Source organism: Solanum lycopersicum, chromosome 9 (assembly GCF_036512215.1).
Source record: "Solanum lycopersicum chromosome 9, SLM_r2.1".
NCBI classification, from domain to species: domain Eukaryota; kingdom Viridiplantae; phylum Streptophyta; class Magnoliopsida; order Solanales; family Solanaceae; genus Solanum; species Solanum lycopersicum.
Window position 1 is genome coordinate 54,219,470 of NC_090808.1, and position 13,736 is coordinate 54,233,205.

The 13,736-nt window shown below is 37.9% G+C and overlaps 1 protein-coding gene across 1 annotated transcript; it reads right to left on the bottom strand.

Moving 5' to 3' along the window:
- Window positions 1–6,537: 6,537 nt before the first annotated feature.
- LOC138338585 (uncharacterized) lies at window positions 6,538–9,843 on the bottom strand. Its single transcript, XM_069289562.1, has 10 exons — window positions 9,684–9,843; window positions 9,329–9,635; window positions 8,669–9,073; window positions 8,239–8,368; window positions 8,147–8,155; window positions 7,721–7,930; window positions 7,348–7,482; window positions 7,110–7,171; window positions 6,826–7,009; window positions 6,538–6,744 (listed from the first exon to the last, which is right to left on the bottom strand). Exons 1-10 carry the CDS (start codon window positions 9,841–9,843, stop codon window positions 6,538–6,540), a joined length of 1,809 nt encoding a protein of 602 aa, XP_069145663.1.
- Between the last annotated feature and the right edge of the window lie 3,893 nt (window positions 9,844–13,736).

The following is a 13,736-nucleotide window of genomic DNA, read 5'->3' on the forward strand; positions in this document are numbered from 1 at the left end:
GTCTAGATATTTATATTGCTTCATTCTTACCATTCAGCAAAATAGACATAGTCGTTTCTAATGCAATTGTCAACAAAAGTAATGAGATAATTTTTCCAACCACGAGATGGTGGTTGACTTCATATCACAAATGTCAGTGTAAATCAATTCCAAGGGATTAGAATTCCTTTCAGCATATTTATAAGAATTTTTAGAACACTTAGATTCCACACAAACATTACATTTTTATTTATTGCATTCTAATTTAGAAAAAACTTCTAAGTTGATCAGTTTTCTTTACAAGGTTTTGTAATTGACATGTCCCAAATGCTCATGTCACAACCTTTGACTCAAGCAAGTAAGAACAAATAAAAATATAAACATTGTTTAGAGTCATCACTTTATCAAGTGTCCTCTTCATAAGGACCTTTCAATAACTTTCAATTTGATTGTTATAGAACTACCCATGAACAAAGTTTCATTGGTTCCAATAAAGTCAATATAGTCTAAATGTTTCTTCTACAAAAACATAACAAACGAATATTTACATATATTCATGTCTATACAAATACTTTTATTATAATAGACATATCTTTACATAAAAAATCACAACATTTTAAGTGACACTTATTCATAAAAGAACACAATTATTTTGAACAAGATGTATAATTTTGTAGTTTCATACTAGTAACATCATATACTAGTATAGAAAAACTCAACAACCACAATACCAAATATACTCCAAGAATTTTGTGGGTCTAACATAATACAAAAGTATCATTGAATTTCGTATATTTTGTTCCAAAATTAAATTAGACACCAACTCAAATTTTATTTTTATCATAAGTAAAGAACCCCCACATTTTTAATGTGATCTCAAAAATATTTTTCAAGTATTTTAAAATAGTTTCCACATATTTTCCCAGACTATCAAAATATCATTGGCATTATGAAACCTCTTTTGAAAATATTATTCAGCGAAAGAATTATAGATTTTCTGTTCTCTTTGACAATCTTTACATAGTGGCAAAGTTCATTCCATAGAGGCACAAAATCATCAAATACTCTAAGTTACTAGTATTTTTCGTCTATCAGAATTACACATACCACTAAGTATTTAGAGTACTAAAAATAAGGAGAAAAAAATTGTATAATTTATTTCTATATAACATTGAAGTTAATAGAAAATCAAAAGTACAAAACTGAATTATTATGTAAAGTTTTCATATTCTTCAAACCAGTTGTATAGTCCAATTTATCCAGAGTAGAAACAATAAAAGTTTTTAGTCTACAACAATCAGACACAATAAATTCACAAGGATTACAAAACTACAAAAGTTTTTTTTTCTCCAGACAGAATAAAACATATTATTAGATTATCACATAGAAATGTTTTTCTTTTAAAATAGTCTTCCAACTATAACATTTTGACATATTATTTTATCAAATAAAGATATGGATATCTCATTCTGAAAAATAGTGAATTTTAAAGGAAACACTATTACCAGGGAAAATTCATTCCAGAAAACATACGATCTGCATAACTTTTTCCAAATACACGCATGATAAATATCAAAATTATTATTGTTAACCTTTAGAAACTATTTTCCTCCTTAGATAAATAATAAGAAGGTTACCTAGTGTAATCATTAACCGAAATACCATCAATTCTTCTGGCACATTTTCACTTCGTCCTTGCTAAACAAAGCACCAAATTCTGGAGAAGTAATGCATTTATCTTCAGATTGTTGTTGATGTTGTATTCCTAAGATACTTAGAACAAAACTTTGAAGAACTTGATTATACAAAACAAAGTTTAAGAACATTTTCACAACAAGAAAATTAAAACTGATAGAGAAATTAGAATCATAAAAAGAGTAGAAAAATATATGAAATATTTTTCTTAAAGAAAAATTATTGTCAATCCTTGTTTAAAAAAATCTTATTGATTCTAACAAACTTTACAAAAACACGAAGTTACCAAAGTTAAATGAACCAGTGAAAAACAGAAGAACATAGATTAATTCACAAACCCAAAATCTATAACACATACCAAAATTGGGAAAAAAGAAAGAAGATCAAGTCCATTGAATGCACAGTGTCCCTTTATGAAAATTATTCCCCTCGAGTATCTGAGGTTTGATTAGGAATATGTCCTCCCATGTCATGACCGGAGTCTAGACCCCACACGAGACTTGCGGTGTTGACCTCTCAAGGGTCACAGACAAGCCTACTTACATCATTCTTACTTCATCAAGGTTGATTTTAGCGAAAAATTTGAAACTTTTTGTTTCTTAAGATACATACTATTCATTCTATTAGATTCATAAGTGTTCACCATCAACAATCTAACATTAATATCATCAAATGAAAGAAATAGTTTAATATAGCATTAAATGTATACTTGCCAGAATGGCACTAATACAATGTCTGAACAAAAGCGGAAAGAAACGCTAGTAGAACATACTCCACTAGCTCAATCCTATAAATAAGCTAGAATATAATGGGAAATCAACCTCAAAAGCATGAGGTCCTACCAAGTCCGGATGAATTCTCCACGTCTGGATAGTTTCAGTGTCAACCTGTAGCTCTAGCGTCCACCTGTGCCTACACCTAAAATTATAGATTTGTATGGGATTAGTACACACTTGTACTAAGTATGGGTATATGCAAGCACACACCAAGGACATGCATGATTAAAAACAACTCTTACCTAACAACATGATTATGGAAAGTCAAGTCAGTGTACTTGCCAAATTAGGATTAGGAAGTTAGTGAGCTTTCTGAATTTGGATTAGGAAAGTCATGCCATGAGAGTAACATGCATCATCATACTTATCATATTGCACACAGCACATAAAATCTAGCACATAGCACATAATATATTACATTAGCACATATATTTTTTCATACTATTCGTTCATATGTCATGAGACCTTGGAATCGTGGACTTGACATCATGACTTCCCTAAAGGGCTCAACATATGGGACCTCAACTAGAGATCCTTCTTTAGATAACACAGAGCATGCTTCATTCATTCATACGTACTTCATTTCATTTCATTCATAGGCTAGTGTAAACACCAGTTACACCTAGGATGTAGTTTAAGACTTTCATCAGGTTCACTGTGCAATTAACAAGAATAACCTAGTGTCATTTCTTAAGTCTAGCTCACCTCTTAATTATCCTACCCTAACACCTTTGATATCATTCATTTCATTATGTGCATCATTTAAGGTTGGCCTCATTCATTCATGGTGAGCTTTAACTTTAAACGACATAGATCATGTGAGAATCATGAAATCCAGTGTATTCCCCAAAGCAAAAAGAGGTGGAATCACCGGCCAAAGTGACCCAAAACATGCTAGCGTACATGGGAATTGAACCCCGCCAGATCCCTATATTGGCAGTATAGGTTAAAAGACTAGGAATATAAGGAAACCCAAACCCGACATGCCGGAAAGTCACATCTTATGAAAGTTACATGAACCTCCGCCCTTCCCGTAAGAAGGCATCACCGCTCATAGCTATTCTATCGATGCTCAGTATAAATTTCCATTACATTTAACTCATACGTCATGGAAGTTGTCTTTTAGTATGAGTTGAATGTAATGGAACTTCATACAGACTGGTCTCTTCATTAACTTTACACTCCCATAGGTGAGTACGTTTTGGTAACATTTACTTAGGATCAGTTAAGATTGTTCTCATCTTTTACAATATCCTCATATCATGTTGTCAGCACATTCATTAACATTAGCACATTTTCTCTTCATAATTACTCACCCCTTTTTACGTGAATGTTCATTTCATCATATGCCAATGCACTTGGCCATTTGTGTCTTTCACACTCTTAATTAACCCTTCTATTGTTTCATCATTTCATTACATACATCTTAGTGTCACTTATTTTTAAATGTATGCTAGACTTATGGGTCTATACATACAAGACATGAGGCTTCTTTCAGAGTTCATTAAGTGACTCATATCTTCCTAAGATTATGTAGTACAAGACTTATGCATCTTGTATGTATGCCAAGATCTCGATTTTGATCTAAGAAGCTAGCATTATTCTTGAACATTTAATTCACATATGACTTATGTATCAATGTGGAATTTGGGAAAGGGAACCCAAGTTTGAATCTCTTGAAAAACACTTACATTTTTCATAGATTTTATTTTTAGTCCACATGACATTGGGACCTTAAATCGAGCCCTAACATCAACTTTCCCTCTTTATTTATCTCCTTGAAATCTCCTCCTACTTGGCCGAGGGGTTGTGGGATCGAACCCCCACAGCCCCTTTTACTTTTTTAATTTAATTCTCCTTGTACAATTCGCATAGACCATGAGGTTGTGGTATCAAACCCCCACAGCCTCTCTTTATTTTTCTTTTATTTCGCAGCTACTGCCTATATATTGTGGGTTCAATTCCCACGCCTCACAATTCTTTTTATCTTCACTTCCCTTAACTCCCTTCACTGCCTTGAGGTCGTGGGTTCACTTCCAACGCCTCACATTTCTATTCTTTTATTTTTCTCACTTCTCCTTTACTGTCCTTCCCAGCCTTGAGGTCGTGGGTTCGCTTCCCACACCTCACATTTCTTTTTCTTTTATTTTTCCCTTACTTCAGCTTGCTGACTGGAGGTCGTGGGTTCGATTCCCACGCCTCCCATCTTATTTGTATTAATTTTTGTACTTCAATTTAAGCCAGCCCACCCAAGATCAACTCCCCTTGACCCCATTTCCCTTTTCACGTTTTTAAAGCATTATACGGGTTAGGTCACATGTTCGAATCCTGGTGGCCTCATCCCTTTACACTCGAATAATTTCAAGATTTATTCATCATTATTTAGCCTAAACCATATTTGTAGGTTTGCTGGAAATTTAATCATTTTTCATCTCATTTTCACCAACACTTTCAATTGAACTCTTAGGGAAATTCATAGAACATTTAATACATTTTGGGGTGTATTTATTATAAAATCGTTTAGACAAAATATTCGTACTCAAATCATCCGTACATTCATTTTTAATGAACATCACGATTTATATAAGTTTATGCCCGTAAAATAACAACCATAATATTACCAAATTTGGAGCCTTAATCCGAGGACCTTAGTCACAGTAACATGCTTGCACACACACACTTGCACATAATTTCAAACACGGTTGTCTTTCATACGATTTCAAGTACGCAAACATAATCATATTCATCGTGAAAACATAACATACACCTAAATCTACCAGAAATCATACCCAACCTATGATTCATTGGGAGCTAGTGACAGGGGCATCCAAGGGGAACAATCCTTACTTTCGGACTGTATAATTTGAACCTTAAGGGGTCTCTTGGGAAAGGTACCAAGACAGAAGAGAAACCATACCTTTTTGACGTTAAACCCTTGACTTGTTTCCCAAAACATCACCCAAGATCACGTGTAAGCCTCCTCAATGTCAACTCCACTTGAATGACAACCTCCCTTAGTCTATTATGCGATTAACGTTTGTTTTCTTGTGATTTTGTGTGAGTTATTCAAGTGTGAAGAACTTGCTTTATTTTTCTTCTCTTCCCTCTTATTTTGTCATAGAGAATAGGTGATAAAGAAGAAGAGATTGAGAATGAGAGTAGAGAGATAAACATGAGAGAGTGGGAGTTGTAGGAGGCTTAAGATTCTAGTCTTAGGACTTAGTCAATAAGGTTTTTGTTTATTTAATAAAAATCTGATTAAATAAGCTAATGAATAATAATTATTAATTAATTACATTAATTCAATAGCTTAAATAAAAATCACTTTAATTCATTGCTTCCACCTAGGTTCGAACCCCGATGGAGCAAGACTTCACTTCAAGAGCCCAATTTCGGTCCTCTCTTCCCAAATTGCCCCTCCACTTTATTAATTAAATAATTGATTACATATTTAGGGTAATTATGATACTAACCTTAGTTACAAAAAGACCATTTTACCCCTCGACCCTTCAAACCTAAGATTTCCTCTTTTTAAGTTTGGTAAAGACCCTTCGAGTAAATCTTCGTATTCGAGAGCCCTACATGGTTATACCCAACTTTTACAAGCTCAACTAACTCCCAAAGATAGTTGACTTGGATATACAAAGGGTTTCGATGTCTGGTTCTATGCGCATCAATCTGTGTGAACCCTGGTCTAATCATAGGAATTCTTGACACATTAAACATTTCTTATCTTATCCATTTTTAAGGTTGTTACATTATCCCCCCCCCAGGAACATTCGTCCCTGAATTACACTACTACTATCTAGCGTAATGACAATCAAATCATAACATGATCACTATGCACAGTCAATCTATACCAACAAAAATGGAGAGATAAGGAAACTTAGATTTAAGAGTAGGAAGCCTAACCTCAAGAGCTGATAAGATGAGGGTAGCAGGATCTCATATCGGCCTCAGCCTCCCATGTAACACCTTCAACAAGATGATTTTTCCATAATACCTTCATTGTGGCAACATCCTTGTTCCTCGGCCACTTGATCTGTCGGTCTAAGATCTTAACAGGTAGAATCGATGCTGGATCACCTTAGCACTTCTTTAACATGGATACATGAAAGACTGGATGGACAACAGCTAGATCCACTGGTAATGCCAACTCATAGGCCACCTCACCCACACGCTGTAGGATCACGTATGGCCAAACATACCTCGTAATCAACTTTCCCTTCCTGCCAAACCTCATCACCCCCTTCATAGGTGATATCTTCAGATAGACCTGGTCACTAACATCAAACTATAAGGGCCATTTTCTGTTATCTGCATATGACTTTTACCAACTTGAAGCAGTAGCCAACCTGTCCCTAATCACTCAGACCTTCTCTAAGGCCTCATGAATGATCTCTGCACCCAAAATGGATGACTCTCCAACCTCTAACCACCCAATTAGCGATCTACACCTCCTACCATACAGTGCCTCAAACGGTGCCATCCAAATGCTGGAGTGACAGCTATTATTATACGAGAACTCTATCAAAGGCAGATGGTCGTCCCAGCTACCCCTGAAATCAATCACACACGCTCTTCACATATCTTCCAATGTTTGATGGTGCGCTCTGCCTGCCTATTAGTCTGAGGATGAAAGGCAGTACTAAGCTTTACCTGCGTTCCCAAGCTCTTCTGGTAAGATTTCCAAAAATGTGAAGTAAACTGATCTCCTCAATCTGAAATGATAGATAAAGAAATCCCATTCCATATCACAATCTTATCAATGTAGAGTCTGGCATAATCCTCGGCTCTGTAAGTAGACTTTATAGGGTTAAAAGTGGACAGACTTAGTCATCCTGTCCACAATAACCCATATGTGGTCGTGTTGTCTCCTAGTCCTCAGAAGACCAACCCACTTCCAAGTCGAAATCTCAAAAATCTGAGTAAGACCGCCAGGCTTAAGATGTTCTGCCTTAACCTGTTGACGATTACGACACTTGGCCACATATTCTGCAATGTCCTTCTTCATGCCATCCCACCAATAAATCTGCTTAAGATTATGATACATCTTAGAGGAACCTGGATGCATGGAACATATTTGGAACCTTGGGCCTCTGTAATAATCCTAATCCGCAAATCATCCACATCTGGTACACACAGCCTGTCTTGATACCTAAGTATGTCGTCACCTCCCAAAGAAAAAGACTCATTCATCTTTATCAAACTAAGTCCTAAAGATGCATCAACACAGGATCGAGATGCTGACCCTTCTTGACTTCAACTACCAAGGATGATTCAGAACTAGGATGAACTGAAACACCCCCACTAGTAGAGTCAACCAATCGCACACCCAGTCTGGCCAGTCTGTGTACATCTTTTACCAACTCCTTCGTCTCATCCTCAACATGGGCTATACATCTCATGCTCATACTGCTCAAAGCATCAGCTACAACATTATCCTTGCCTGGATGGTAGTGAACATTCATGTCATAGTCCTTCAACAGATCCAACTATGTCCGCTGACATAGATTCAACTCCCTTTATGTGAACACGTATTGGAGACTTTTCTGGTCTGTGAACACATCCACATACACACCATACAAGTAGTGCCTCCAAAGCTTCAATGCAAACACCACAGCTGCCAACTCCAGGTCATGAGTGGGATAATTTTTCTCATGAACCTTGAGTTACTAAGACACGTAAGCTATCACCTTACCACCCTGCATAAGAACACAACCCAAACCAACCTAGAAGCATCACAATATACAGTGTAACTCTCACCACACTTAGGAAAAGTAAGCACCGGGGCTGAAGTGAGTCTGTCCTTGAGCTCATGGAAACTCTTCTCACAAGTCTTCGTCCACTCAAACTTGGCTTTCTTCTTCGTCAAAGCTGTCAGTAGGGCAGCAATGGAAGAAAATCCATCCACGAACCTGCGGTAGTAACCAACAAATTCCAAGAAGCTACGGATATCTGTGGAGTAAGGGGTTTTGGCCAATTCTAAACAGCCTCAGTCTTCCTAGGGTCCACCTTTACACCTTGGTCGGACACAACATGACCCAAGAAGGTCACTGATCTCAGCTAGAATTCACACTACATGAATTTGGCATACGGTTTATGTTGTCTAAGTACCTTCAAGGTTAGTCTCAAATGTTGTTCATGTTGTTCATTGGTCTTAGAGTAGATGAGAATGTCATCAATGAATATTATGACAAAAGAGTCAAGGTACTCACGGAAGACCCTGTTCATAAGATGCATAAATGCAGCAGGTTGCATTCGTGAGACCAAACGACATAACTAAGAACTTATAGTGACCATAGCGGGTACGGAAGGCTATCTTTGGGATATCTCCATCCCTAAACCTGAGCAGATGGTACCCTGAATGAAAGTCAATTTTCAAAAAGAAGCTAGATCCTTGGAGTTGATCAAACAAGTCATCTATTCTGGGAAGTGGGTACTTGTTCTTAATAGTGACTTTGTTGAGCTGCTGATAATCGATACACATTCTAAGAGTTCCATCCTTCTTTTTCACAAGCAACACTGGAGAGCTCCAAGGGGATATGCTCGGCTGAATGACACCCTTATCAGTGAGATCTTTTAATTGCAGCTTCAACTCTTTGAGTTCAGTTGGAGCCATTCTGTAGGGAGGAATCAAAATCGGTTTAGTATTGGGTTCTAAGTCGATACTAAAGTCAATCTCTCGAGGGGGAGGAACTCCAGGAAAATCATCAAGAACTACATCTAGGAACTCATTCACTACATGCACTGAGTCTATGGAATGAATGTCATGATCTAAATCATTAACACTAACAATATGACATAATAACCCCTTGGACATCATTTTAATGGCATTAAGTTTCGAAATCAAGGGATTAGGACGGCTCAAGTTGTACCCCTCCCAAACTATCTCCTCTTCATTAGGGAAACAAAATCTCACCACTCTACTACGATAATCCAAACAAGCATAACAATTGTGAAGCCAGTCCATACCAAGAATAACATCAAAATCATGCATGGGTAACTCAACCAGGTCTGCGCACATAGTCTTACCACTTAAAAATATTAGGCAATCCTTGTATACTCTATCAGTTCTTACATTTTCTCCTAAAGGTGTACTAACCACTATAAGATCATGCAGAACTTTAGAAAATATCTCAAAAGTAAGAGCAAGCAAAGGAGTTACAAAGGAAAGTGTAGACCCTATATTAATTAAAGCATAAACAGAAGTTGAGAATACTTTCAGCATACCTGTGACCACATTAGCGGACTTCTCCTGCTCCTCCCTACCCTTTAGGGCATAGATTATGTTCCTCTTAAAGGGCTCGATTATTTCTGCACCCTGTGGATTTGGCCTAGGCTGAGCATTACCTCCATCCTGACCTCTGTTCTGTGGGCAGCCTCTAACCATGTGCCCACTCTTACCTCAATTCAAGTAGGCATTAGTACTCTGTCATCGCTCTCCAATGTAAGCATGGCCACACTTAGCACAATTCTTTTTGGTAATCTTCATCTCACCTCCGTTGCCCTTCTTAGGCTCAAGTATGCCTCCTCTAGGTGTTTTATTCCTCTGAGAATTAGAGTTCCCAAAACTCTGTTGCCCCTTCTTGTACCTGGGCTGCTCACGGATGCCAAAATTGTTTCTGTGTCCTCCATGGTTGTGACTTGCCTGATATTGAGGCTTAGGCCTCCTAGCATCACAAATGCCCCTCTTTTTACATTTGTCCTCTACCTGCTGGACATGCACCATCAACCTGGAGAGGTCCATGTTGTCATGGAGCATCACATACTGACACTCCTTCTCCAGATCTCCGTTGATTCATGTGAGGAACCTGCTTATCTCATCCCTACTGTTAGATACAAGGGAAGTAGCATACCTGGATAGTTTAACAAACTTCAGGGAATACTCCCTGACTGTCATTGATCCCTACTTAAGGTTAATTAACTCCTTAAACTTTGCCTCCCTCATCTCCCTAGGAAAGAATCTATCCAGGAAGACTGCCTTAAACAGCTTGCAAGTGACCGGAACTCCGCCCAAAGCTCGGCTATCCTGCCACATCTTGCACCAAGTCTGTAAAACATTCTTGAGCTGATAGGAAGCCAGCTCAGCCTTCTTAATATATGTGGCCCCCATAGCCACTAAAAACTTATGCACCTCATCCATAAACTCCTGGGGGTCCTCTGAAGTCTTAGACCCTGTTAAAATAGGAGGATTCATCCTCATAAAATCTCTCAACCTATCAGCCATGCTACGAACCGGTGGGTTCTCCCTCAGAACATCCTGCCAGTTGGGTAGTCATAGCCTTGTCCTGCATAGTGATGGCTTGTGCTATTTAAGCCAGAGATGTCCGCACCTCCGCATCAGTCAACCCAGCAGGGTTAACTGGCATAGCCACTCCCTCAGCTGGAGCCTGGGGTGGAACCTGATTGCCCCTAGTAGTTGCACCTCTTCTCCTCTGACCAATGTTCCACCTAGTATTCATTCTCTGAAAACAATAAGAATTGATGGTATACACTCTCATAACACCAAGAAATTAGACATTAGGAAAAGCACGAGAGGATCATATGAAGGGAAATTTTCCTACGCATCATCTAGTCTCTAATTTAGGATAGTGGTGCATTTCACTACCATGACTTAGAAACTACTCAATGTGGTTGATGTGAACTACCAGTCTCTAATACCAACTTTTTCACGATCAGAGTCTAGACCCCAATGGTGTCGTTGACCTCTCAAAGGTCACAGACATGCCTACTTACTTTATTCTTACTTCGTCTAGGTTAATTTTAGCGGAAAATGTGAAACTTTTTTTTCATAACGTACATACTAATCATTCTATTAGATTCATAATTGTTCACCATCAACCATCATTTTTTTGGGTTCATCTTTAATTGATGTTTTCTTAACCTTTCGAAGACCTTGCATAAATTTTCGATGTGGTCGGTTCTTTCTTTTGAAAAGACTACCAAATCGTCCATGTAAGGCTCGCATATGTTATGTAGGAGGTCACTGATAATTAGTGTCATCTCTCTTTGATATGTTGCACTTTCTTTTTCTTTTTTTGGGGCATATCGTAGTAAGGAAAGGGAGTGAGGGAACTCATTCGAATCGAATAGCTGAAACTACTATAACTCCTATTTTTCTACTTTAAGAGCCCAATTCCATTCATTTAATATCCCTTTGGTGTCATTGACATAACAGATGTCGTTTCTAGTCTACGAAAGCCCCTCCTCTAATTACGAATGGATTCGATACATTAGATTGACTCTTTTCTTTCTTCTTTAGATTGCACGAGTTTTCTGTTCTGAGCCTTAGTTTGCGCCTGCCTGCCCATTTCGTACCCGAGAAGCCTATGTATGAACAAGGATTGATTTTACTTCCCCACCTAGATACTCTAGGTTGGGGGGTAGGCCCTGGGGGAGTCTTTTTCTATTTCTTTTCTATATATTGAAAGTTCAAAAATCCCATGGACAACGAAGTGTATCGATCCTCCCCGGCCTCTTCTCTTTTTAGTGGGTGAGGAGCTCTATAGTCCAGGTGCACTTCTTACTTCTATCTATACATTTCCAGATATCATTGCTTCGATCAACCAGAAGAGGTAGGCTCGGGTTCCTGGTATAGGTATACGAAAGTCAGTAGAGCTAAATAGAGGTAGACTGTACTTATATGCGTACAGAGCTGAGGTCCTCCCCGCAGGGATAAACTATATTTGTCATACTTCCTTGATAGGTGAGACTTCCACTCTAATCCACCTCCGAATGATGGAGGGGGTATACAGCGAAAAAAGCGTCGAAGGGGTCGGATCATCCTGGGTTACTGAAGTGAAGGGAGAGCCCCAATTGGTAGAAAAAAACCCACAGCACCTTGGGGTTATCCTGCACTTGGAAGAAGAAGTAGAAAAAGGAATAAATATAGTGATAATTTGATTCTTCGTCGCCGTAGTAAATAGGAGAGAAAATAGAATTTAATTATTCGTTTTTACAAAAACTTTTACAAAAAAAATAATAGGAGTAAGCTTGTGACACGTTCACCAAAAAAATCCCTTTGTAGCCAATCATTTATTTAAAAAAATTTTACTTGAACTTGATTCTTTAAAGCCGGGAACTCCATTCAATTAGCCGGGCATAAGGTTTGCTCATTTTCTCTTGATACGCTTACCTTGACCCTTTAGGTTTTTCAAGAAGTAGACTTATCTAACATTAATATCATCAAATGAAAGAAATAGTTTAATATAGCATTAAATGTATACTTGACAAACTGGCACCAATACAATGTATGAACAAAAGCGAAAAGAAACGCTAGTGGAACATACTCGACTAGCTCAATCCTATAACCAAGCAAGAATATAATGGGCAAGAATCCTTAAAAGCATGAGGGCCTACCAAGTCCGGATGAATGCTCCACGTACAATTAGTCTTAGCGTCAACGTGTAGCTCTAGCGTCCACTTGTGCCTACACCTAAAATTGTAGAGTTTTATGAGATTAGTACACACTTTTACTAAGTATGGGTATATGCAAGCACACACCAAGGACATGCATGATTAAGAACAGCTCTTTCCTAACAACATGATTATGGAAAGTCAAGTCAGTGGACTTACCAAATTAGGATTAGGAAATTTAGTGAGCTTTCTAAATTTGGATTAGGAAAGTCATGCCATGAGAATAACATGCATCATCATACTAATCATATTGCCCACAGCACATAACATCTAGCACATAGCACATAATATATTACATATAGCACACAACATTTTTCATAATATTCGTTCATATGCCATAAGACCTTGAAATCATGAACTTTACATCAAGACTTCACGAAAAATGAGGGCTCAACATATTGGAGCTCAACTACAAAGCCTTCTTTAGAAAACACAGAGTCTGCTTCATTCATTCATACATACTTCATTGCATTTCATTCATAGGCAAGTGTAAACACCACAATGAGCAAGAATGACCTAGTGTCATTACTAAGTCTAGCTCACCTCTTGATTATCCTACCCTAACACCCTTTGTATCACTCATTTATTATGTGTATCATTTGAGGCTGGCCTCATTAATTCATGGGGAACTTTAACTTTAACCGACATTGATCATGTGAGCATGATGAAATCTAGTGTCTCCCCCAGACAAAAAAGAGGTGGAATCACTGGCCAAAGTTACCCAAAACATGTTAGAGTACATGGGAATTTAACCCCGTCAGATCCTTATATTGGCAGTATATGTTCAAAGAATAGGAGAAATAAGGAAACTCATACCCGGCATGCCGAACAGTCTCATCTCATGAGAGTTACATGAACCTCTGCCCT

Bases quoted from the DNA above. Each gene is read 5' to 3' on its own strand.
- LOC138338585 (XM_069289562.1), bottom strand. From the start codon at position 9,843: ATGGTTAGAGGCTGCCCACAGAACAGAGGTCAGGATGGAGGTAATGCT. The intron at 7,010-7,109 runs GTAAAGCTTAGT...GATTGATTTCAG, and splicing joins AGAAGAGCTTGGGAACGCAG to GGGTAGCTGGGACGACCATC. The intron at 6,745-6,825 runs GTCTGAGTGATT...TGGCCCTTATAG, and splicing joins TTCATGAGGCCTTAGAGAAG to TTTGATGTTAGTGACCAGGT.